The sequence below is a fragment of the Mustelus asterias genome, unplaced genomic scaffold (assembly GCF_964213995.1).
Source record: "Mustelus asterias unplaced genomic scaffold, sMusAst1.hap1.1 HAP1_SCAFFOLD_287, whole genome shotgun sequence".
In the NCBI taxonomy this organism is placed as follows: domain Eukaryota; kingdom Metazoa; phylum Chordata; class Chondrichthyes; order Carcharhiniformes; family Triakidae; genus Mustelus; species Mustelus asterias.
In genome coordinates this window covers 423,927-447,731 of record NW_027590252.1, presented here as the reverse complement: position 1 = coordinate 447,731, position 23,805 = coordinate 423,927, and the positions used below count along the sequence as shown (strand labels likewise).

Genomic DNA, 23,805 nt, shown 5'->3' with positions numbered 1-23,805 from the left:
AACACACTATAGGCCTTCTTCACAGCTCTATCCACTTGAGTGGCAACCTTCAGAGATCTGTGGATATGAACCCCAAGATCTCTCTGTTCCTCCACATTCCTCAGAACCCTACCTTTGACCCTGTAATCCGCATTCAAATTTGTCCTACCAAAATGAATCACCTCGCACTTATCAGGGTTAAACTCCATCTGCCATTTTTCTGCCCAGCTCTGCATCCTATCAATGTCTCTTTGCAGCCTACAACAGCCCTCCACCTCATCCACTACTCCACCAATCTTGATGTCATCAGCAAATTTACTGACCCACCCTTCAGCCCCCTCCTCCAAGTCATTTATAAAAACCACAAAGAGCAGAGGACCAAGCACTGATCCCTGTGGTACACCGCTGGTAACTGGTCTCCAGTCTGAAAATCTTCCATCCACCACCACCCTCTGTCTTCTATGAGATAGCCAGTTACTTATCCAATCGGCCAAATTTCCCTCTATCCCACACCTCCTCACTTTCTTCATGAGCCGTCCATGGGGAACCTTATCAAACGCCTTACTAAAATCCATGTATATGACATCAACTGCTCTATCTTCATCGACACACTTAGTTACCTCCTCAAAAAATTCTATCAAATTTGTGAGGCAAGACTTGCCCTTCACGAATCCATGTTGACTATCCCGGAATAAGCTGCATCGTTCGAAATGGTCGTAAATCCTATCCCTCGGGACCTTTTCCATTAACTTGCCGACCACCGAAGTAAGACTAACCGGCCTATAATTACCAGGGTCATTCCTATTTCCTTTCTTGAACAGACGAACAACATTTGCCACTCTCCAGTCCTCTGGCACCATTCCCGTGGACAGCGAGGACCCAAAGGTCAAAGCCAAAGAACATAAGAACATAAGAAATAGGAGCAGGAGTAGGCCATCTGGCCCTTCGAGCCTGCCCCGCCATTCAACAAGATCGTGGCTGATCTGAAGCGAATCAGTTCCACTTACCCGCCTGCTCCCCATATCCCCTAATTCCCTTATCGATCAGAAAACTATCTACCCGTGATTTAAACATATTCAACGAGGAAGCCTCCACCACTTCAATGGGCAGAGAATTCCAGAGATTCACTACCCTCTGAGAGAAGAAGTTCCCCCTCAACTCTGTTCTGAACCGGCCCCCCCTTATTTTGAGGCTGTGCCCTCTCGTTCTGGTTTCCCTTCTAAGTGGAAAGAATCTCTCCACCTCTACCCTATCCAGCCCCTTCATTATCTTATATGTCTCTATAAGATCACCCCTCATCCTTCTAAACTCCAACGAGTACAGACCCAATCTGTTTAATCTCTCCTCATAAGCTACACCCCTCATCTCCGGTATCAACCTGGTGAACCTTCTCTGCACTCCCTCCAAGGCCAATATATCTTTTCGCAAATAAGGGGACCAAAACTGCACACAGTACTCCAGTTGCGGCCTCACCAGTGCCTTGTACAGTTGCAGCAAGACCTCCCTGCTTTTATATTCTATCCCCCTCGCGATAAAGGCCAACATTCCATTCGCCTTCTTGATCACCTGCTGCACCTGCAGACTGAGTTTTTGCAATTCGTGCACAAGGACCCCCAGGTCCCTCTGCACAGTCGCACGATGTAATTTTTCTCCATTTAAATAATATTCCAATTTACTATTATTTCTTCCAAAGTGGATAACCTCACATTTGCTAACGTTATATTCCATCTGCCAGATCCTCGCCCACTCGCTCAGCCTATCCAAATCTCTCTGCAGACTTTCCGCGTCCTCCACGCAATTCGCTTTCCCACTCACCTTCGTGTCATCAGCAAACTTGAATACCCTAGATTCAGTCCCCTCCTCCAGATCATCTATGTAAATGGTAAACAATTGAGGCCCCAGCACCGATCCCTGCGGCACGCCACTGGTCACCAACTGCCAACCAGAAAAGCACCCATTTAACCCAACTCTCTGCTTCCTGTTAAATAGCTGCAGTCGGGAATGGGTTAATGACCCTTGTCACACTTAAGCATTAAGACCCGAACTCTGTGATTTTGTTTAGAACACTGCAGAGTCCATGTTTTTGTCAGAGTTCGGTGTTTTTCATGTCTGTGCCAGATAATAGGAACAGCTATTCCTCTGTCTCCATTTGTTATCAAGAAATGTGATTAACCCAGCTCGAAATAAGCTAAACAGTCTCCATTTTTATGTACCTTTGTTTAACACGATGGAGTTGACATGTATGCCTTCTGTCTTTGTATAACCATAGATTCATATATATATATTCATCATATGTTATTCATCTTATCCTGATATAAAGTATTATACAAACCTGCATGTAGATTAGTTAACTTGTTTGTGCAAAACCTGTGATGTTGTTTCAAGGATCTAAATGACGAACAATCGTGGCCTTGGAGATCGAACAAACTACGCAGAGGAAGATACTGCTAATACAACAAGAATCTCACCATGAACAATGACAGACATTTTAGAGAATTGCAATGTAATAAATGGGGTATAGATGTTTCAGTAAGTGTAGGGAAGCTGGTAAAAGAGGTGGAGGAGTAGCATTGTTAATCAAGGATAGTTTAACGGCTGCGGAAAAGCACTTCGAGGGGGATCTGCACACTGAGGTAATATGGGCTGCAGTTAGAAACAGGAAAGGAGCGGTCACGTTGCTAGGAGTTTACTATAGGCCCCCAAATAGTAATAGAGATGTGGAGGAAGAAATTGCTAAGCAGATTATGGATACGTGTGGGGGTCACAGGGTAGTTGTCATGGGGGACTTTAACTTTCCAAATATTGATTGGAACCTTTGTAGGTCAAATAGTTTGGATGGGGCACTTTTTGTGCAGTGTGTGCAGGAGGGTTTCCTGACACAATATGTGGATAGGCCGACAAGGGGTGAGGCCACATTGGATTTGGTACTGGGAAATGAACCGGGCCAAGTGTTAGATTTGGTTGTGGGAGAGAACTTTGGAGATAGTGACCACAATTCGGTGTCTTTTGTTATTGCAATGGAGAGGGATAAGGCCGGACGGCAGGGCAAGGCTGACAATTGGGGGAGAGGTAATTATGATGCGATTAGGCAAGAATTAGGGGGCATAAGATGGGAACAGAAACTGTCAGGGAAAGGCACTGATGAAAAGTGGAACTTTTTCAAGGAACAAATACTGGGTGTCCTTGATAGGTATGTCCCTGTCAGGCAGGGAGGAAATGGCCGAGTGAGGGAACCGTGGTTCACAAAAGAGGTGGAATGTCTTGTGAAAAGGAAGAGGGAAGCTTATGTAGGGATGAGGAAACAAGGTTCAGATGGCTCGACTGAGGGTTACAAGTTAGCAAGGAACGAGCTGAAAAAGGGGCTGAGGAGAGCTAGGAGGGGACATGAGAAGTCCTTGGCGGGTCGGATCAAGGAAAACCCCAAGGCTTTTTACTCTTATGTGAGGAATGAAAGAATGACCAGGGTGAGGTTAGGGCCGGTCAAGGACAGTGGTGGGAACTTGTGTATGGAATCAGTAGAGATAGGCGAGGTGATGAATGAATACTTTTCTTCAGTGTTCACCAAGGAGAGGGGCCATGTTTTTCAGGAAGAGAAGGTGTTACAGGCTAATAGGCTGGAGGAAATAGATGTTCGGAGGGAGGATGCATCGGCAGTTTTGAATAAACTGAAGGTCGATAAGTCCCCTGGGCCTGATGAAATGTATCCTAGGATTCTTTGGGAGGCGAGGGATGAGATTGCAGAGCCTTTGGCTTTGATCTTTGGGTCCTCGCTGTCCACGGGGATGGTGCCAGAGGACTGGAGAGTGGCAAATGTTGTTCCTCTGTTTAAGAAAGGGAATAGAAATGACCCTGGTAATTATAGACCGGTTAGTCTGACTTCGGTGGTTGGTAAATTGATGGAAAAGGTCCTTAGGGATGGGATTTACGACCATTTAGAAAGATGTGGATTAATCCGGGATAGTCAGCACGGATTAGTGAAGGGCAAATCGTGCCTCACAAATTTGATAGAATTTTTTGAGGAGGTAACTAGGTGTGTTGATGAAGGTAGGGCGGTTGATGTCATATACATGGATTTTAGTAAGGCGTTTGATAAGGTCCCCCATGGTCGGCTTATGATGAAAGTAAGGAGGTGTGGGATAGAGGGAAAGTTGGCCGATTGGATAGGTAACTGGCTGTCTGATCGAAGACAGAGGGTGGTGGTGGATGGAAAATTTTCGGACTGGAGGCAGGTTGCTAGCGGAGTGCCGCAGGGATCGGTGCTTGGTCCTCTGCTCTTCGTGATTTTTATTAATGACTTAGAGGAGGGGGCTGAAGGGTGGATCAGTAAATTTGCTGATGACACCAAGATTGGTGGAGTAGTGGATGAGGTGGAGGGGTGTTGTAGGCTGCAAAGAGACATAGATAGGATGCAAAGCTGGGCTGAAAAATGGCAAATGGAGTTTAACCCTGATAAATGTGAGGTGATTCATTTTGGTAGGACAAATTTAAATGTGGATTACAGGGTCAAAGGTAGGGTTCTGAAGACTGTGGAGGAACAGAGAGATCTTGGGGTCCATATCCACAGATCTCTAAAGGTTGCCACTCAAGTGGATAGAGCTGTGAAGAAGGCATATAGTGTGTTAGCTTTTATTAACAGGGGGTTGGAGTTTAAGAGCCGTGGGGTTATGCTGCAACTGTACAGGACCTTGGTGAGACCACATTTGGAATATTGCGTGCAGTTCTGGTCACCTCACTATAAGAAGGATGTGGAAGCGCTGGAAAGAGTGCAGAGGAGATTTACCAGGATGCTGCCTGGTTTGGAGTGTCGGTCTTATGAGGAAAGGTTGAGGGAGCTGGGACTGTTGTCTCTGGAGCGGAGGAGATTGAGGGGAGACTTAATAGAGGTGTATAAAATGATGAAGGGGATAGATCGAGTGAACGTTCAAAGACTATTTCCTCGGGTGGATGGAGCTATTACGAGGGGGCATAACTATAGGGTTCATGGTGGGAGATATAGGAAGGATATCAGAGGTAGGTTCTTCACGCAGAGAGTGGTTGGGGTGTGGAATGGACTGCCTGCAGTGATAGTGGAGTCAGACACTTTAGGAACATTTAAGCGGTTATTGGATAGGCACATGGAGCACACCAGGATGGTCGGGAGTGGGATAGCTTGATCTTGGTTTCAGATGAAGGTCGGCACAACATCGTGGGCCGAAGGGCCTGTTCTATGTTCTATGTTCTATGTTCTAATGAGGGTGGGGCCCGGGACATATATAAACTCTGTTCTTGTGTTCGATGAGAAGGCTGGGGGTCCACTGTTAGGAACCTCACTTCTCCCACAATTGTGAAAATAAACACTGCATTTTGAACCACTAATAGTGTCAAAGGTTTTTTACCTACAACAATTGGGGGATAATCTGTTTACGGTCCGGTTGAATGGCCACGACCGGAGCACCGGAATAGATTATCGAACTCTAAATAGAATGGGTCAAAATGCAGTGGGTAATCATCTGTGACAAGAGTGTGTGATGTTCTGACGTGAGTGAGATGGAGACTGTCTGAGTGATCGTCGGGGTTTGAAGGAAAGGCCTTCTAAGGAGAAGCCGGCTTTAAAAAAATAGTATAAGCGGTGGTACGGAGGGATCTGATCAACCCTTACAGGTATCACCGGACTCCGATAAGGGCGATCTGGGAGAGGGAGAGCGAGAAGGGAGAATAAGTCACTCCAGGTGGTGAGGATAAACTTATCAGTGTTATGGCGGGACAAAGACAGTGGGGACCCCCTGGGTCCCTAATAAATGAATTTATGACTAAGAGGGACAGACTCATAAAACAGATGATAAAAGGGGGATGGGATTTAGACCATCCGCGAGACCAACAACGAAAATGGTTGGAAAAGGAAAAGAAAAACAAAACTAAGAAAATTGGAGTTCTCTTAGTTCATCATTTGGCCGGATTAATTGAACAGGTTTCAGTCTCGGGTAAGAAATGGGCTGATGTCAAAGAAAAAATTAAAATGTTAATCAACAAAGGGGTGAAAGAGCCTCCGAATTTGGGGAGCGACTCTTTAGAATATACCAAGAATGTTGGGAAGTACCCGAAGCTGCCCGAACAGATAGAGCCTTTTTACAAGCATTTAAAGACGGGCTGTCGCCAGCTCACCAAAAAATCCTTAAAATGGGAGTTCTCAATACCCAGACTTATGATGAATTCGTGGAATGGGCATCTGGAATTAGAGATGGACCAGATGAGAAATCATACCCACAAATAAAACAGGAAAATGTTAGTGCAAACAGCAGAGAAGATAAATCAAAGGGTGCGTGCCATAATTGTAGGAAACTGGGTCACTTTGTCAGGCACTGAGGGCTCCAAAGGGGGGGAGTGAAGTTTGCAAAATGGCAGATAATGAAGGATGAGGGGATCTGCAGGTCCTCTCATTGACGTGTACTTCTCAAAGAAAAAAGCATTAATAAAGAGGATGCAAAAGGATGGCTGGGATACGTCTCAGACCTTAGAGTAGCAGAAAATGTGGCTATATAAAGAAAAGAGAAACGAGGCAAAGATCGGAGTCTTGTTAATGCATCAGTTAGCTGGACTAATTGAGCAAGATAAAGAAAAGATTAGAGAATTAGAATTCAGAATAAGAGAATTGGAGAAACAAAACCAAGTCTTCGAAGAAAAACAATGGAGAGGGGAAACTGTTCCTCTACCTCCTAATGAGTCCACACAGGGACCACCCGCTCCTCCTGAGGAGTGGGAAGTGCTAGAATACAACTCAGCACCAGTAACCCAGAGGGGAACTGGTGCGCGGCCAAAAGCAAAATTATAAACCCATCACCCAGTGTAAAACAGAGATTCAGAGAGTATTAGGGAATGCTCCCACTTATTGGAACAGAATTACCACAATAAAACAATTAAGAAGAGGGATCAGTGAATGTGAGAATCAAAGGAAAGATAAAGAGGTATCTGGCTTGCCAATGTTGTTCCAAAATCCCGATACGAATGAACAGGAGTGGTGGAATTGACCCAGTGTAGATAATCACCAGACGGCACTATACTCAGTCCTGAAACACTTAGACGAACAGGGACTAAAGGCAAGCCCCAGGAAGGCCCAAATAGGGAAAGCACAGGTGTTATATTTGGGACACCTGATATCCCAGGGGACCAAAGAAATGCCATTGGACAGGAAAACAGCCATTCAGCAAATGCCAAGACCAGTAACCGTCCGGGGGGTAAGGAAGGTTTTGGGGTTGTTTAATTACAGCCGCAACTTCATACCAGAATTCGCAAGGCTCGCCGAACCAATACAAAGGCTAGTAAAAGGGGGGAAGTGCAGGCCTTGCCGGCCGCCTCGATTAAAACTGAACCCCCGATAGATATCTCACAGCTACATGCTGATGCCCCTGAAGAAGAACGTGTGAGATGGAAAGTTCAAGGAGCTACACCTGATGGAGGGGGGGGGGGTATGGAGATTAAATAATAAAGTTCTAGCCCCAGAATGTATCCAGCATACTCTGATGCAGTTACATCATGGGCTGTCGCATGTGGGAAGGGATGCCATGATGACCAGTATAGGGAAGGAATGGTGGTGGAAAGGAATGGGACGGGACATTGCCCGATATTGTCACCGGTGCATTACCTGTGCACAGTACAACCCTGGAAGACCCGTAAAAATCAAGATGGGGCATCCGCCTCGCCCCAAGGGTCCCTGGGAACACCTGCAAATTGACTTTACAGGACCTCTCCCGCAGTCAGACGGAAGAATCTACTGCTCGGTAATAATTGATCAATTCACCAGATGGGTAGAAGCATTCCTGACGAAAAATTGTTCTGCCACTACAGTGGCTAGAATACTAGCTGAGGAAGTCATCCCAAGATGGGGGGTGCCTTTGCAAATAGACTCCGATCAAGGCACACACTTTACAGGGAAGGTAGTAAAGACCATATGTCAACTGATGGGGATAAAACAGAAGTTTCACATACCCTACCACCCTCAAAGCTCGGGAATGGTGGAACGTATGAATAGGACACTTAAAACCTCCCTTTCCAAGGCCATGCAGGAATCAGGAAAGAGATGGACAGAAGTATTACCCGCCATATTAATGAAACTCAGGACCACTACAAATCGGACTACTGGGCTGACACCATATGAGCTAATGACCGGAAGGGCTATGCAACTGCCCGAGTCCACCATTACCGGAGGGGCAGCTGTAGGCCCATTACGGGACAGGGTTAGACGATATGTATTAGAGTTAAGCTCCCAATTGAAAGATATGCGGAAAACAGTACGGGACAAACAAATAGTGATGGATGAGCACAATAAACTAGAACAGACCCCGGAGGTACCCCCGGCGGGCAGCAAGGTTATGGTAAAAACACTACCAGGAAAACCTGGATTTGCCCCCAAATGGAAAGGCCCCTATGAGGTCATTATCAGTGGAGACACCTGTGCCTGCATAGATATGCAAGGTAGGGGTGTCTGGAAGCATTGGACTCAGTTAAAGGAATACACCAATTACCGCAACAAAACAGTTAAAAGGGGAATAAAGGGTTAAAAGAAAACAAACAGGTTGTAAGTTTCTCTCACTCGAGGGAGAGAGAGAGAGAGATGTAAGATGTAACTGCGATCGAGAGCCTCATGTGCTGGAATGGGGTATAGCAGATCAATGCGAGTTTAATAAATTACGTTCCCCAGTAAATTTTACGATAGGGGCATCGGACAGAGATTTGGGGAATGTGGGAATAATAGCATTAGATTACATCTGAAGAGTCGTAAGGAGAGTTACTGCATCTGCCTGTGTAAAGATAATTATTTTAGTAGGGATATTTAAAAGTGATAAAATAAATGGATTATTTGGATCAGGCTTTTGTTAAATTTGAAAATGTATTTTTGATAGAACTGAAGTTGAAAAGATAAATAGAAAGAATCATTCCTGCGTTAGGTTGATTGGCCAGGTTAAAAATTGCCCCTTAGAGTCCTGAGATGCGTAGGTTAGAGGGATTAGCGGGTAAAATGTGTGGGGGTAGGGCCTGGGTGGGATTATGGTCGGTGCAGACTCGATGGGCCGAATGGCCTCCTTCTGCACTGTAGGGTTTCTATGTTTCTATTTGAAATGATGATGAATCACTTGTTTATGTTCCTCTGAGTTATAAGACTTGCAGTAATTTTAAGATATAGTCAAAATTTAACAAGAGAAGGGAGTTACATAAGGTAGAATGGGAGTGTGTGTGTCATACTGGGAATTATTATACAGCCATAGTGCATTGTAATTAAAATGGGTTACACGGATCAACCATGAAAGAACAAAGAACAGTACAGCACAGGAAACAGGCCCTTCGGCCCTCCAAGCCTGTGCCGCTCCTTGGTCCAACTAGACCAATCGTTTGTATCCCTCCATTCCCAGGCTGCTCATGTGACTATCCAGGTAAGTCTTAAACGATGTCAGCGTGCCTGCCTCCACCACCCTACTTGGCAGCGCATTCCAGGCCCCCACCACCCTCTGTGTAAAAAACGTCCCTCTGATGTCTGAGTTATACTTCGCCCCTCTCAGCTTGAGCCCGTGACCCCTCGTGATCATCACCTCCGACCTGGGAAAAAGCTTCCCACTGTTCACCCTATCTATACCCTTCATAATCTTGTACACCTCTATTAGATCTCCCCTCATTCTCCGTCTTTCCAAGGAGAACAACTCCAGTCTACCCAATCTCTCCTCATAGCTAAGACCCTCCATACCAGGCAACATCCTGGTAAACCTTCTCTGCACTCTCTCCAATGCCTCCACGTCCTTCTGGTAGTGCGGCGACCAGGACTGGACGCAGTACTCCAAATGTGGCCTAACCAGCGTTCTATACAGCTGCATCATCAGACTCCAGCTTTTATACTCTATACCCCGTCCTATAAAGGCAAGCATACCATATGCCTTCTTCACCACCTTCTCCACCTGTGTTGCCACCTTCAAGGATTTGTGGACTTGCACACCTAGGTCCCTCTGTGTTTCTATACTCCTGATGACTCTGCCATTTATTGTATAACTCCTCCCTACATTATTTCTTCCAAAATGCATCACTTCGCATTTATCCGGATTAAACTCCATCTGCCACCTCTCCGCCCAATTTTCCAGCCTATCTATATCCTGCTGTATTGCCCGACAATGCTCTTCGCTATCCGCAAGTCCAGCCATCTTCGTGTCATCCGCAAACTTGCTGATTACACCAGTTACACCTTCTTCCAAATCATTTATATATATCACAAATAGCAGAGGTCCCAGTACAGAGCCCTGCGGAACACCACTGGTCACAGACCTCCAGTCGGAAAAAGACCCTTCGACCACTACCCTCTGTCTCCTATGGCCAAGCCAGTTCTCCACCCATCGAGCCACTTCTCCTTGTATCCCATGAGCCTTAACCTTCTTAACCAACCTGCCATGTGGGACTTTGTCAAATGCCTTACTGAAATCCATATAGACGACATCCACGGCCTTTCCTTCATTTAGCCGTTTTTGTCACTTCCTCAAAAAACTCCACCAAATTTGTAAGGCACGACCTCCCTCTTACAAAACCATGCTGTCTGTCACTAATGAGATTGTTCCGTTCTAAATGCACATACATCCTGTCTCTAAGTATCCTCTCCAACAACTTCCCTACCATGGACGTCAAGCTCACCGGCCTATAATTTCCTGGGTTATCCCTGCTACCCTTCTTAAACAACGGGACCACATTCGCTATCCTCCAATCCTCAGGGACCTCACCCGTGTCCAAAGAAGCGACAAAGATTTCCGTCAGAGGCCCAGCAATTTCACCTCTCGTCTCCCTGAGCAGTCGAGGATAGATGCCATCAGGCCCTGGGGCTTTGTCAGTTTTAATGTTCCCTAAAAAACCTAACACTTCCTCTCTTGTAATGGAGATTTTCTCTAACGGGTCAACACCTCCCTCCGAGACACTCCCGGTTAACACGCCCCTCTCCTTCGTGAATACCGATGCAAAGTATTCATTTAGGATCTCCCCTATTCCCTTGGGTTCTAAGCATAATTCCCCTCCTTTGTCCCTGAGAGGTCCGATTTTCTCCCTGACAACTCTTTTGTTTCTAACGTATGAATAGAATCCCTTAGGATTCTCCTTAATCCTGCCTGCCAAGAACATCTCGTGACCTCTTTTTGCCCTTCTCACTCCCCTGTATTACTGTATTAAATGACAGACGGACTAAAAGGGAGTGCCCGCCTGTAATACCAAATTGACAAATCAATATAATTAGAGATGCGGGAAATAATTCAGTGGAATAATTTAAGGAACTATTGATAAGGCTGCAGGATAGGCATGTGCCTGTAAAAAGGAAAGATAGGAAAGGTAGGATTCGAGAGCCGTGGATAACCAGGGAAATTGAGGATCTGATTAAAATGAAAAGGGAGGCATACGTTAAGTCCAGGCAACTGAAAACAGATGGAGCTCTGGAGGAATACAGAGAGAGTAGGAAAGAACTCAAACGGGGAGTTAGAAGGGCTAAAAGAGGTCACGAGATGTTCTTGGCAGGCAGGATTAAGGAGAATCCTAAGGCATTCTATTCATACGTTAGAAACAAAAGAGTTGTCAGGGAGAAAATCGGACCTCTCAGGGACAAAGGAGGGGAATTATGCTTAGAACCCAAGGGAATAGGGGAGATCCTAAATGAATACTTTGCATCGGTATTCACGAAGGAGAGGGGCGAGTTAACCGGGAGTGTCTCGGAGGGAGGTGTTGACCCGTTAGAGAAAATCTCCATTACAAGAGAGGAAGTGTTAGGTTTTTTAGGGAACATTAAAACTGACAAAGCCCCAGGGCCTGATGGCATCTATCCTCGACTGCTCAGGGAGACGAGAGGTGAAATTGCTGGGCCTCTGACGGAAATCTTTGTCGCTTCTTTGGACACGGGTGAGGTCCCTGAGGATTGGAGGATAGCGAATGTGGTCCCGTTGTTTAAGAAGGGTAGCAGGGATAACCCAGGAAATTATAGGCCGGTGCGCTTGACGTCCGTGGTAGGGAAGTTGTTGGAGAGGATTCTTAGAGACAGGATGTATGTGCATTTAGAACGGAACAATCTCATTAGTGACAGACAGCATGGTTTTGTAAGAGGGAGGTCGTGCCTTACAAATTTGGTGGAGTTTTTTGAGGAAGTGACAAAAACGGTTGATGATCTGGAGGAGGGGACGGAGTGTAGGGTAACGAAGTTTGCAGACGACACAAAGATAAGTGGAAAAGTGAATCGTGTGGAGGACGGAGAAGATCTGCAGAGAGATTTGGACAGGCTGAGTGAGTGGGCGAGGATATGGCAAATGGAGTATAACGTTGAGAAATGCGAGGTTATACACTTTGGAGGAAATAATAACAAATGGGATTACTATCTCAATGGAAACAAATTAAAACATGCTACCGTGCAAAGGGACCTGGGGGTCCTTGTGCATGAGACGCAAAAGCCCAGTCTGCAGGTACAACAGGTGATCAAGAAGGCAAATGGGATGTTGGCCTATATTGCGAGGGGGATAGAATATAAAAGCAGGGATGTCTTGATGCACCTGTACAGGGCATTGGTGAGGCCGCAGCTGGAATACTGTGTGCAGTATTGGTCCCCTTATATGAGGAAGGATATATTGGCATTGGAGGGAGTGCAGAGAAGGTTCACCAGGTTGATACCGGAGATGAGGGGTTTGGATTATGAGGAGAGGCTGAGGAGATTGGGTTTGTACTCGTTGGAGTTTAGAAGGATGAGGGGGGATCTTATGGAGACTTATAAGATAATGCGGGGGCTGGATAGGGTGGAGGCGTAGAGATTCTTTCCACTTAGTAAGGAAGTTAAAACTAGAGGACACAGCCTCAAAATAAAGTTGAGGAGGAACTTCTTCTCCCAGAGGGTGGTGAATCTCTGGAATTCTCTGCCCACTGAGGTGGTGGAGGCTACCTCACTGAATATGTTTAAGGCGCGGATGGATGGATTCCTGATCGGTAAGGGAATTAAGGGTTATGGGGATCAGGCGGGTAAGTGGTACTGATCCACGTCAGATCAGCCATGATCTTATTGAATGGCGGGGCAGGCTCGAGGGGCTAGATGGCCTACTCCTGCTCCTATTTCTTATGTTCTTATGTTCTTATGAAGGAAGGGCCGTGGATGTCGTCTATATGGATTTCAGTAAGGCATTTGACAAAGTCCCACATGGCAGGATGGTTAAGAAGGTTAAGGCTCATGGGATACAAGGAGAAGTGGCTCGATGGGTGGAGAACTGGCTTGGCCATAGGAGACAGAGGGTAGTGGTCGAAGGGTCTTTTTCCGGCTGGAAGTCTGTGACCAGTGGTGTTCCGCAGGGCTCTGTACTAGGACCTCTGCTATTTGTGATATATATAAATGATTTGGAAGAATGTGTAACTGGTGTAATCAGCAAGTTTGCGGATGACACGAAGATGGCTGGAATTGCGGATAGCGAAGAGCATTGTCGGGCAATACAGCAGGATATAGATAGGCTGGAAAATTGGGCGGAGAGGTGGCAGATGGAATTTAATACGGATAAATGCGAAGTGATGCATTTTGGAAGAAATAATGTCGGGAGGAGTTATACAATAAATGGCAGAGTCATCAGGAGTATAGAAACACAGAGGGACCTCGGTGTGCAAGTCCACAAATCCTTGAAGGTGGCAACACAGGTGGAGAAGGTGGTGAAGAAGGCATATGGTATGCTTGCCTTTATAGGACGGGGTATAGAGTATAATAGCTGGAGTCTGATGATGCAGCTGTATAGAACGCTGGTTAGGTCACATTTGGAGTACTGCGTCCAGTTCTGGTCGCCGCACTACCAGAAGGACGTGGAGGCATTGGAGAGAGTGCAGAGAAGGTTTACCAGGATGTTGCCAGGTATGGAGGGTCTTAGCTATGAGGAGAGATTGGGTAGACTGGAGTTGTTCTCCTTGGAAAGACGGAGAATGAGGGGAGATCTAATAGAGGTATACAAGATTATGAAGGGGATAGATAGGGTGAACAGTGGGAAGCTTTTTCCCAGGTCGGAGGTGACGATCACGAGGGGTTACGGGCTCAAGCTGAGAGGGGCGAAGTATAACTCAGACATCAGAGGGACGTTTTTTACACAGAGGGTGGTGGGGGCCTGGAATGCGCTGCCAAGTAGGGTGGTGGAGGCAGGCATGCTGACATCGTTTAAGACTTAGCTGGATAGTCACATGAGCAGCCTGGGAATGGAGGGATACAAACGATTAGTCTAGTTGGACCAAGGAGCGGCACAGGCTTGGAGGGCCGAAGGGCCTGTTTCCTGTGCTGTACTGTTCTTTGTTCTTTGTTCTTTGAGAGAAGAAAATGCTGGGGAAGTATTTGTTACAAACGGTTAAAGATTAAAGTGATCAGATTTCTTGAATTTACTTCTGTTTTGAGTTGAATTACAGTTTGGAAGGCAGCAGCATAAAAGCGACTGTTAATCAACGGTCTGTATTCTTAAATGTTTTACTTCCATCCCAGTTTAAGATGTTAAGTCTGAATAAATGTTGGAAGCTTCCATGTGTATCTGTGTGTTTAACAACGTGATTGCGTGAATGTTTTGTTGTTGTTTGTTTTAATGTTGAGATGGAGTTAAACCTTGGAAGGACCATGTGCTCTTTCCTTGTCTTGAAGTTGAAATTATAAGAGTGTAGTTGAGAAGTTAAAAAATTAATAAGTAATTTTGTGAAAAATAGAAAAGCAGGAACAAAAGACTGAGGTGAATATACTGTCTCTGAGTCAGTTTAAAGCCTATCAAATCAATGAATCGTAGTTCCGATTATCCCAAGTTACAGCAGGAGATTAAATCAGTTAAAACCTCAGTTGTTAATACAAATAAAGATGTTGTCCTTGACTTTTTTTAATTTGCATTTGATGCCAACCATTAAATACCATGAATTATTGGAACTTGTGTTGCCGGTTAGTTACCGATATGAAATTCAAGACTTGTGTGATGTTCCGATAACATGCAACAAATTACATCATTTAAATCATCTAACATTGATGATAGTTCTGATCGTGTAACTAGTTAAAATTATATACTGCCGTTGGAATTGTGCCATCTATTGTTCAAGGTTTTCCAAACCTAAGAACACTGCAAAGCTTAGAACCTAGCCAGCTAGGAAGCAAACCAAAACATTTCTAATCAGGTAACTCTTGTTATTGTTATATGTATTGTGCTTGTTATTGTTCTAAAAGTGCAAGGAATTCTGATCTGGAGCTCAGTTTAAAAATGGAAACAGATTAATTTAAAAATTAAATTAAGAGGGTTTTGAGATATCCGATATAATATATATTGTGTATTGATAAAAACATAAGTCTGTGAAAAAAAAGGCTAGTTATTCCAAACATGTAACCATTCTTTGCCATAATTTGTAATAGCTTACACAATTAATATTAACATGACAGGAAGTGAAACAGGATTCCTTGAGAGAGGGAAAAAGAGTTGGAGCCAGACTCAAAAATCTTGCAGCATTCAACTGCACACAACAAACGGCTTATTCGGTTATCTGTGTTTTTAAAGAGCTGTGTATGGCAGCATAAACTATTGGCATCTATGACCACGAAACACTGGTGTTTGTAATTGTAATTACTTGCTGTGTTTGTATGGCATTAGAACCATAGAACCATAGAAAATTACAGCTCAGAAACAGGCCTTTTGGCCCTTCTTGTCTGTGCCGAACCATTTTATGCCGAGTCCCACTGACCTGCACTTGGACCATATCCCTCCACACCCCTCTCATCCATGAACCCGTCCAAGTTTTTCTTAAATGTTAAAAGTGACCCCGCATTTACCACTTTATCCGGCAGCTCATTCCACACTCCCACCACTCTCTGCATGAAGAAGCCCCCCCCTAATATTCCCTTTAAACTTTTCTCCTTTCACCCTTAACCCATGCCCTCTGGTTTTTTTCTCCCCTAGCCTCAGCGGAAAAAGCCTGCTTGCATTCACTCTATCTATACCCATCAAAATCTTATACACCTCTATCAAATCTCCCCTCAATCTTCTACGCTCCAGGGAATAAAGTCCCAACCTATTCAATCTCTCTCTCTAACTCAGCTTCTCAAGTCCCGGCAACATCCTTGTGAACCTTCTCTGCACTCTTTCAATCTTATTTACGTCCTCCCTGTAACTAGGTGACCAAAACTGTACACAATACTCCAAATTCGGCCTCACCAATGCCTTATATAACCTTACCATAACACTCCAACTTTTATACTCGATACTCCAATTTATAAAGGCCAATGTACCAAAGGCACTCTTTACGACCCTATCCACCTGTGATATCACTTTTAGGGAACTCTGTACCTGTATTCCCAGATCCCTCTGTTCAACTGCACTCTTCAGAGTCCTACCATTTACCCTGTACGTTCTTCTTTGGTTTGTCCTTCCAAAGTGCAATATCTCACACTTGTCTGCGTTAAATTCCATTTGCCATTTTTCAGCCCATTTTTCTAGTTGGTCCAAATCCCTCTGCAAGCTTTGAAAACCTTCCTCACTGTCCACTACACCTCCAATCTTTGTATCATCAGCAAACTTGCTGATCCAATTTACCACATTATCATCCAGATCATTGATATAGATGACAAACAACAATGGACCCAACACCGATCCCTGCGGCACACCACTAGTCACAGGCCTCCACTCAGAGAAGCAATCCTCCACAACCACTCTCTGGCTTCTTCCATTGAGCCAGTGTCTAATCCAATTTACTACCTCCCCATGTATACCCAGCGACTGAACCTTCCTAACTAACCTCCCATGAGGGACCTTGTCAAAGGCCTTGCTGAAATCCAGGTAGACAACATCCACCGCCTTCCCTTCATCCACTTTCCTGGTAACCTCCTCAAAAAACTCTAATAGATTGGTCAAACATGACCTACCACGCACAAAGCCATGTTGACTCTCCCTAATAAGTCCCTGTCTATCCAAATATTTGTAGATCCTATCCCGTATCACACCTTCCAATAACTTGCCCACCACCGACGTCAAACTTACTGGCCGATAATTTCCCGGATTTCTTTTGGAACCTTTTTTAAACAACGGAACAACATGAGCCACCCTCCAATCATCCGGCACCTCCCCCGTGAATACTGACATTTTAAATATGTCTGTCAGGGCCCCTGCAAGTTCAACACTAGCTTCCCTCAAGGTCCGTGGGAATACCCTGTCCGGTCCTGGGGATTTATCCACTCTGATTATTGAACGCCTGTTGCAAAACAGTAACAGCGCGAATTATGACAGTCGCAACTGTACAGGCGGAGGGGGCAGACCTCCCGACTAAGGAGCTAGGCCCATTCCCCGATAACATGTGGTTCTGAGTTGGTCATAAATGCCATGTTTGGACCTGGCATCCGACCAAAAGGGGGGAGTGCAGTCGGGAATGGGATAATGACCCATGTCACACTTAAGCATTAAGACCCGAACTCTGTGATTTTGTTTAGAACACTGCAGAGTCCATGTTTTTGTCAGAGTTCGGTGTTTTTCATGTCTGTGCCAGATAAGAGGAACAGCTATTCCTCTGTCTCCATTTGTTATCAAGAAATGTGATTAACCCAGCTCGAAATAAGCTAAACAGTCTCCATTTTTATGTACCTTTGTTTAACACGATGGAGTTGACATGTATGCCTTCTGTCTTTGTATAACCATTGATTCATATATATATATTCATCATACGTTATTCATCTTATCCTGATATAAAGTATTATACAAACCTGCATGTAGATTAGTTAACTTGTTTGTGCAAAACCTGTGATGTTGTTTCAAGGATATAAATGATGAACAATCGTGGCCTTGGAGATCGAACAAACTACGCAGAGGAAGATACTGCTAATACAACAAGAATCTCACCATGAACAATGACAGACATCTTAGAGAATTGCAATGTAATGAGGGCGGGGCCCGGGACATATATAAACTCTGTTCTTGTGTTCGATGAGAAGGCTGTGCGTCCACTGTTAGGAACCTCACTTCTCCCACAATTGTGAAAATAAACCTGCATTTTGAACCACTAATAGTGTCAGAGGTTTTTTACCTACAACAATAGCCAATCCCCAATCCACGCCAACACCTTACCCCTAACTCCGTGTACCCCAATCTTCTGCAGCAACCTTTTGTGAGGCACCTTATCGAACGCCTTCTGGAAATCTAAAAACACCACATCCACCGGTTCCCCTCTGTCAACCGCACCAGTCACATCTTCATAAAAGTCCAGTAGATTCGTCAAACACGACTTTCCCTTCATGAATCCATGCTGCGTCTGCTTGATCGAACCATTCTTATTCAGGTGCTCTGCTATTTCCTCTTTAATAATGGACTCTAGCATCTTCCCAACTACGGACGTTAAGCTAACCGGCCTGTAGTTACCCGCCTTTTGTCTACTTCCTTTTTTAAACAGCGGCGTAACAGTAGCTGTTTTCCAGTCAGCCGGCACTACCCCAGAGTCCAGCGAATTTTGATAAATTACTACTAACGCATCTGCTATTACCACAGCCATTTCTTTCAGTACCCTGGGATGCATTCCATCCGGGCCCAGGGACTTGTCAACCTTCAGCCCTATTAGCCTACCAAGCACCACCTCCTTAGTAACAGTAATTGTATTAAGGACCTCCCCTCCCACCAACTCTCGATCTCTAATATTCGGTAAACTATTTGTGTCTTCCACCGTGAAGACCGACACAAAGAACTTATTTAAAGTCTCAGCCATTTCCTCGTTTTCCACTATTAAATCCCCCCTCTCATCTTCCAAGGGTCCAACATTCACTCGAGCCACTCTATTCCTTTTTATATACTTGTAAAAACTTTTACTACCATTTTTTATATTTTGAGCTAGTTTAGTTTCATAATCTATCTTTCCTTTCTTAATCGCTTTCTTAGTCGTTCTTTGTTTTTCTTTAAAGCTTTCCCAATCCACTAATTCTCCACTATTTTTGGCCACTCTGTACGCATCTGATTTTATTTTAATACTCTCCTTTATTTCCTTCGTTATCCACGTCCGGTTATCCTTTTTCTTACAGTCCTTCTTTATCACCGGAATATATTTTTGCTGAGTACTTAAAAAAATCTCCTTAAAAATCCTCCACTGTTCCTCAGCTGTCCTACCTACCAGTCTGCTCGCCCAGTCTACATTAGCCAATTCCACCCTCATCCTATCGTACTCCCCTCTGTTCAAGCAGAGGACACTGGTTTGGGACCCTACTTTCTCACCCTCCATCTGTATCAGAAATTCCACCATATTATGATCACTCATCCCAAGAGGATCCTTCACAAGAAGATCCTGAATCCTACCTGTCTCATTGCACAGAACCAGATCCAAGATAGCTCGCTCTCTCGTAGGTTCTGTAACATACTGTTCAATGAAACAATCCCGACAGCGTTCCAAGAACTCTTCCTCAAGCCCTCCACGTCCAATTTGAGTCGACCAATCAATATGTAGGTTAAAATCCCCCATGATTATTGCCGTTCCACTTTTGCACGCATCCATTATTTGCTTGTTTATAGCCCTCCCCACCTCTAAGTTATTATTTGGGGGCCTATAGACCACGCCTACCAGTGTCTTTCTCCCCCTACTATTCCTTACCTCCACCCACAACGATTCCACGTTTTGCTCCTTAGAGCCTATGTCGTCTCTCACTACCGTCCTGATATTATCCTTTATTAACAAAGCTACCCCACCTCCTTTTTCTACCTGTCTATCCTTCCTAACTGCCTGATAACCCTGTATATATTCAGTTCCCAGTCCCGGTCACCCTGCAACCACGTTTCTGTGATGGACACTAGATCATATTCATTTGTATGGATTTGTGCCATCAACTCATTATCTTTGTTTCGAATGCTTCGTGCATTCAGGCAAAGTGTCTTTATGCCAGCCTTTATCTGGACCCGGTTTGTTGAAGCGCTACTAACATCTCCCAAGCCCTCTCCTCCTTTAGCTAGTTGTTTATTCGGAGCACCCGGAGGAAACCCACACAGACACGAGGAGAATGTGCAAACTCCACACAGACAGTGACCCAAGCCGGGAATCGAACCCAGGTCCCTGGAGCTGTGAAGCAGCAGTGCTAACCACTGTGTCACTGATGGAGAATGAGGGGAGATCTAATAGAGGTGTACAAGATTATGAAAGGGATAGATAGGGTGAACAGTGGGAAGCTTTTTCCCAGATCAGAAGTGACGATCACGAGAGGTCACGGGCTCAAGGTGAGAGGGGCGAAGTATAACTCAGGTATCAGAGGGATGTTTTTTACACAGAGGGTGGTGGGGGCCCGGAATGCGCTGCCAAGTAGGGTGGTGGAGGCAGGCACGCTGACATCGTTTAAGACTTACCTGGATAGTCACATGAGCAGCCTGGGAATGGAGGGATACAAACGAATGGTCTAGATGGACCAAGGAGCGGCACAGGCTTGGAGGGCCGAAGGGCCTGTTTCCTGTGCTGTACTGTTCTTTGTTCTTTGTTCTTTTTACAATTGTGCCCAATGACTAATGCTCTACTCCTCTCCCCCCTTTCCCTTCTGAGCAACAGGGGCAGGCTCTGTGCCAGAGACCTGTACCCCATGGCTTCAGGTTTTTAGGTGTCCAGATCACCATCAACCTGTCCTGGTCCCCCCATGCCGACACTATAGTTTAGAAAGCCCCACCAATGCCTCGACTTTCTCAGAAGACTAAGGAAATTTGGCATGTCAGCTACAACTCTCACCAACTTTTACAGATGCACCATAGAAAGCATTCTTTCTGGTTGTATCACAGCTTGGTATGGCTCCTGCTCTGCCCAAGACCACAAGAAACTACAAAGGGTAGTGAATGTATCCCAATCCATCACTCAAACCAGCCTCCCATCCATTGACTCTGTCTACACTTCCCGCTGCCTCGGGAAAGCAGCCAGCATAATTAAGGACCCCACGCACCCCGGACATTCTCTCTTCCACCTTCTTCCGTCGGGAAAAAGATACAAAAGTCTGAGGTCACGTACCAACTGACTCAAGAACAGCTTCTTCCCTGCTGCTGTCAGACTTTTGAATGGACTTACCTTGCATTCAGTTGATCTTTCTCTACACCTTAGCTATGACTGTGACACTACATTCTGCACTCTCTCCTTTCCTTCTCTATGAACAGTATGCTTTGTCTGTATAGCGTGCTTGAAACAATACTTTTTACTGTCTGTTAATACATGGGACAATAATAAATCAAATCAAATTCTGCCAGTCAGCCAATCCTCTATCCATGCCAGGATCTTACCCTTAACACCATGGGCTCTTAACTTATTTAACAGTCTCCTATGCGGCACCTTGTCAAAGGCCTTCAGGAAATCTAAATAAATCACATCCACTGGTTCCCCTTTATCTAACTTCCTTGTTACCTCCTCAAAGAACTCTAACAGATTTCTCAGACATGACGAAGCCGTGCTGACTCAGTCCTACTTTATCATGCACTTCCAACTACCCTGCGATCTCGTCTTGAATAATGGACTCTAAAATCTTGCCAATGCCCGAAGTCAGGCTAACCGGCCTATAATTTCCCGTCTGCTGCCTCCCTCCCTCCTTAAACAGCGGTGTTACATCAGCTACTTTCCAGTCCTCTGGGACCCTCCCTGCCTCCACTGATTCCTGAAAGATCACCACCAATGTCTCCACAATTTCCCCAGCTCTCTTTTAGAACCCTGGGGTGTAGTCCATCCGGTCCAGGTGATTTATCCACCTTCAGACCTTTCAGTTTCTCCAGAACCCCTGACTCTCCTGGAGCTCTGACATCCCACTGGTGTCTTCCACCGTGAAGACTGATGCAAAGTAACTATTCAGTTCCTCTGCCATTGCTTTGTTTCCTATTATTACTTCTCCAGCCACATTTTCCAGTGGTCCAATGGTTATTTTTGCTTCTCTCTTATCTTTTATATATTGAAAAAAACTCTTCCTATCTTCTTTTATATTACTAGCTAGTTTACACACATCTTCTCCCCGCTTATTGCTTTTTTAGTTGCCCTCTGCTTGCTTTTAAAGGCTTCCCAATCCTCCGGCTTCCCACTAATCCTCGCCACTTTGTCTGCTTTTTCTTTTGCTTTTATGCTGTCCTTGACTTCCCTCGTCAGCCATGGAAGCCTCGTCCTCCCCTCAGCATGTTTCCTCCTCCTCGGGATTCCAGTTGCTGCATCAGGATTCTGGCAGCAGAAAGTGGGAGCAGATTGGAGACAGGAAGAGGACTGTGAACTGGAATAGAATTGGGGGAATGGCGCTGTGTGTGAGGGCTTCAGCAGCTGATCAGCTGGGATGGGGGAGGGCTTGTGATGGAATGGGGGATGGTTTTGCTGGTATGCGGGGGTTTACTCACCGACATGTTTCCCATACATGTGATAGAAGAAGTTTACACAGAAGGGGACGGTGCGTCTGGTTCCGAACTTGACTGTCTTGGTCACGTTGTAGGGAGGACTGAGCAAGCGAGCTTTGTCCCCAGGCAGGCGAGGGTTGGACGCCTCAATGAACATGTAATAACCTGCCGGGAGAAAGAGTTATCAGGAGCAGAAATACTGGACACCAGACAGACATCCTGACAGACACCAGACAGACACCCAGACACCAGACAGACACTAAACAGTCACTAGACAATCACCAGACAGACACCAGGCAGACACCCAGACACCAGGCAGACACCCAGACACCAGACAGACACCCAGACACCAGACAGACATCCAGACAGACACCAGACAGACACTAAACAGTCACCAGACAGACACCAGAGACACCAGACAGACATCCAGACACCAGACAGACATTCACACAGACACCAGACAGACAGACAGCCAGACAGACACACAGACACCCAGAGAGACCCCCAGGCAGACATCCTTACAGCACCCAGACAGAAACCCAGACAGACGCCTCCAGACAGACGCCTCCAGACAGATATGCAGAAAGACGTGCAGGCAGACACACGCCTCCAGACAGACACCAGGCAGATACCAGACGGACACCAGACGGACATCCAGACACCAGACAGACACCAGACAGACATCCAGACAGACCCCCAGACAGACATCCTTACAGGCACCCAGACAGAAACGCAGACAGACACCTCCAGACAGATGCCTCCAGACAGATGCCTCCAGACAGATGCCTCCAGACAGACACCAGGCAGACACCAGGCAGGCATCCAGACACCAGACAGACACCAGACAGACATGCAGACAGACACCAGACAGACAGACACCTAGACAGACACCCAGACAGGCATCCTTATGGCATCCAGACAGAAACCCAGACACATGCCTCCAGACAGACGCCTCCAGACAGACACCCAGACAGATATGCAGAAAGACGTGGAGGCAGACAGACGCCTCCAGACAGACACCAGACAGACACCAGGCAGACACCAGGCAGACACCACGCAGACATCCAGACACCAGACAGACACACAGACAGACATCCTTACAGGCATCCAGACAGACGCCTCCAGACAGACGACTCCAGACAGACGACTCCAGACAGACGACTCCAGACAGACGACTCCAGACAGACGACTCCAGACAGACGACTCCAGACAGACGACTCCAGACAGACGACTCCAGACAGACGACTCCAGACAGATATGCAGAAAGATGTGCAGGCAGACAGACACCTCCAGACAGACACCAGGCAGACACCCAGACAGACATCCAGACACCAGACAGACAACCAGACAGACATCCTTACAGGCACCCAGACAGGAACCCAGACAGACACCTCCAGACAGACACCCAGGCAGATACACAGAAAGACGTGCAGGCAGACACCCCTAGACACCCAGACAGACACGCAGACAGATACACTCAGACATCCAGACAAACCCCCAGACAGATCCCATACAGACCCCCTCAGAG

At 45.8% G+C, this 23,805-nt stretch overlaps 1 protein-coding gene across 1 annotated transcript in view; it reads right to left on the bottom strand.

The window, feature by feature from the left end:
• LOC144486085 (MAM domain-containing glycosylphosphatidylinositol anchor protein 1-like) overlaps positions 1 to 23,805 on the bottom strand; it is a gene marked incomplete at its 3' end in the record, with an annotated part of 298,296 nt that overhangs the window by 35,258 nt on the left and 239,233 nt on the right. Inside the window, 1 exon segment of the mRNA XM_078204195.1 lies at positions 22,281 to 22,442. Within this exon segment, the coding sequence (XP_078060321.1) occupies positions 22,281 to 22,442 (162 nt within the window).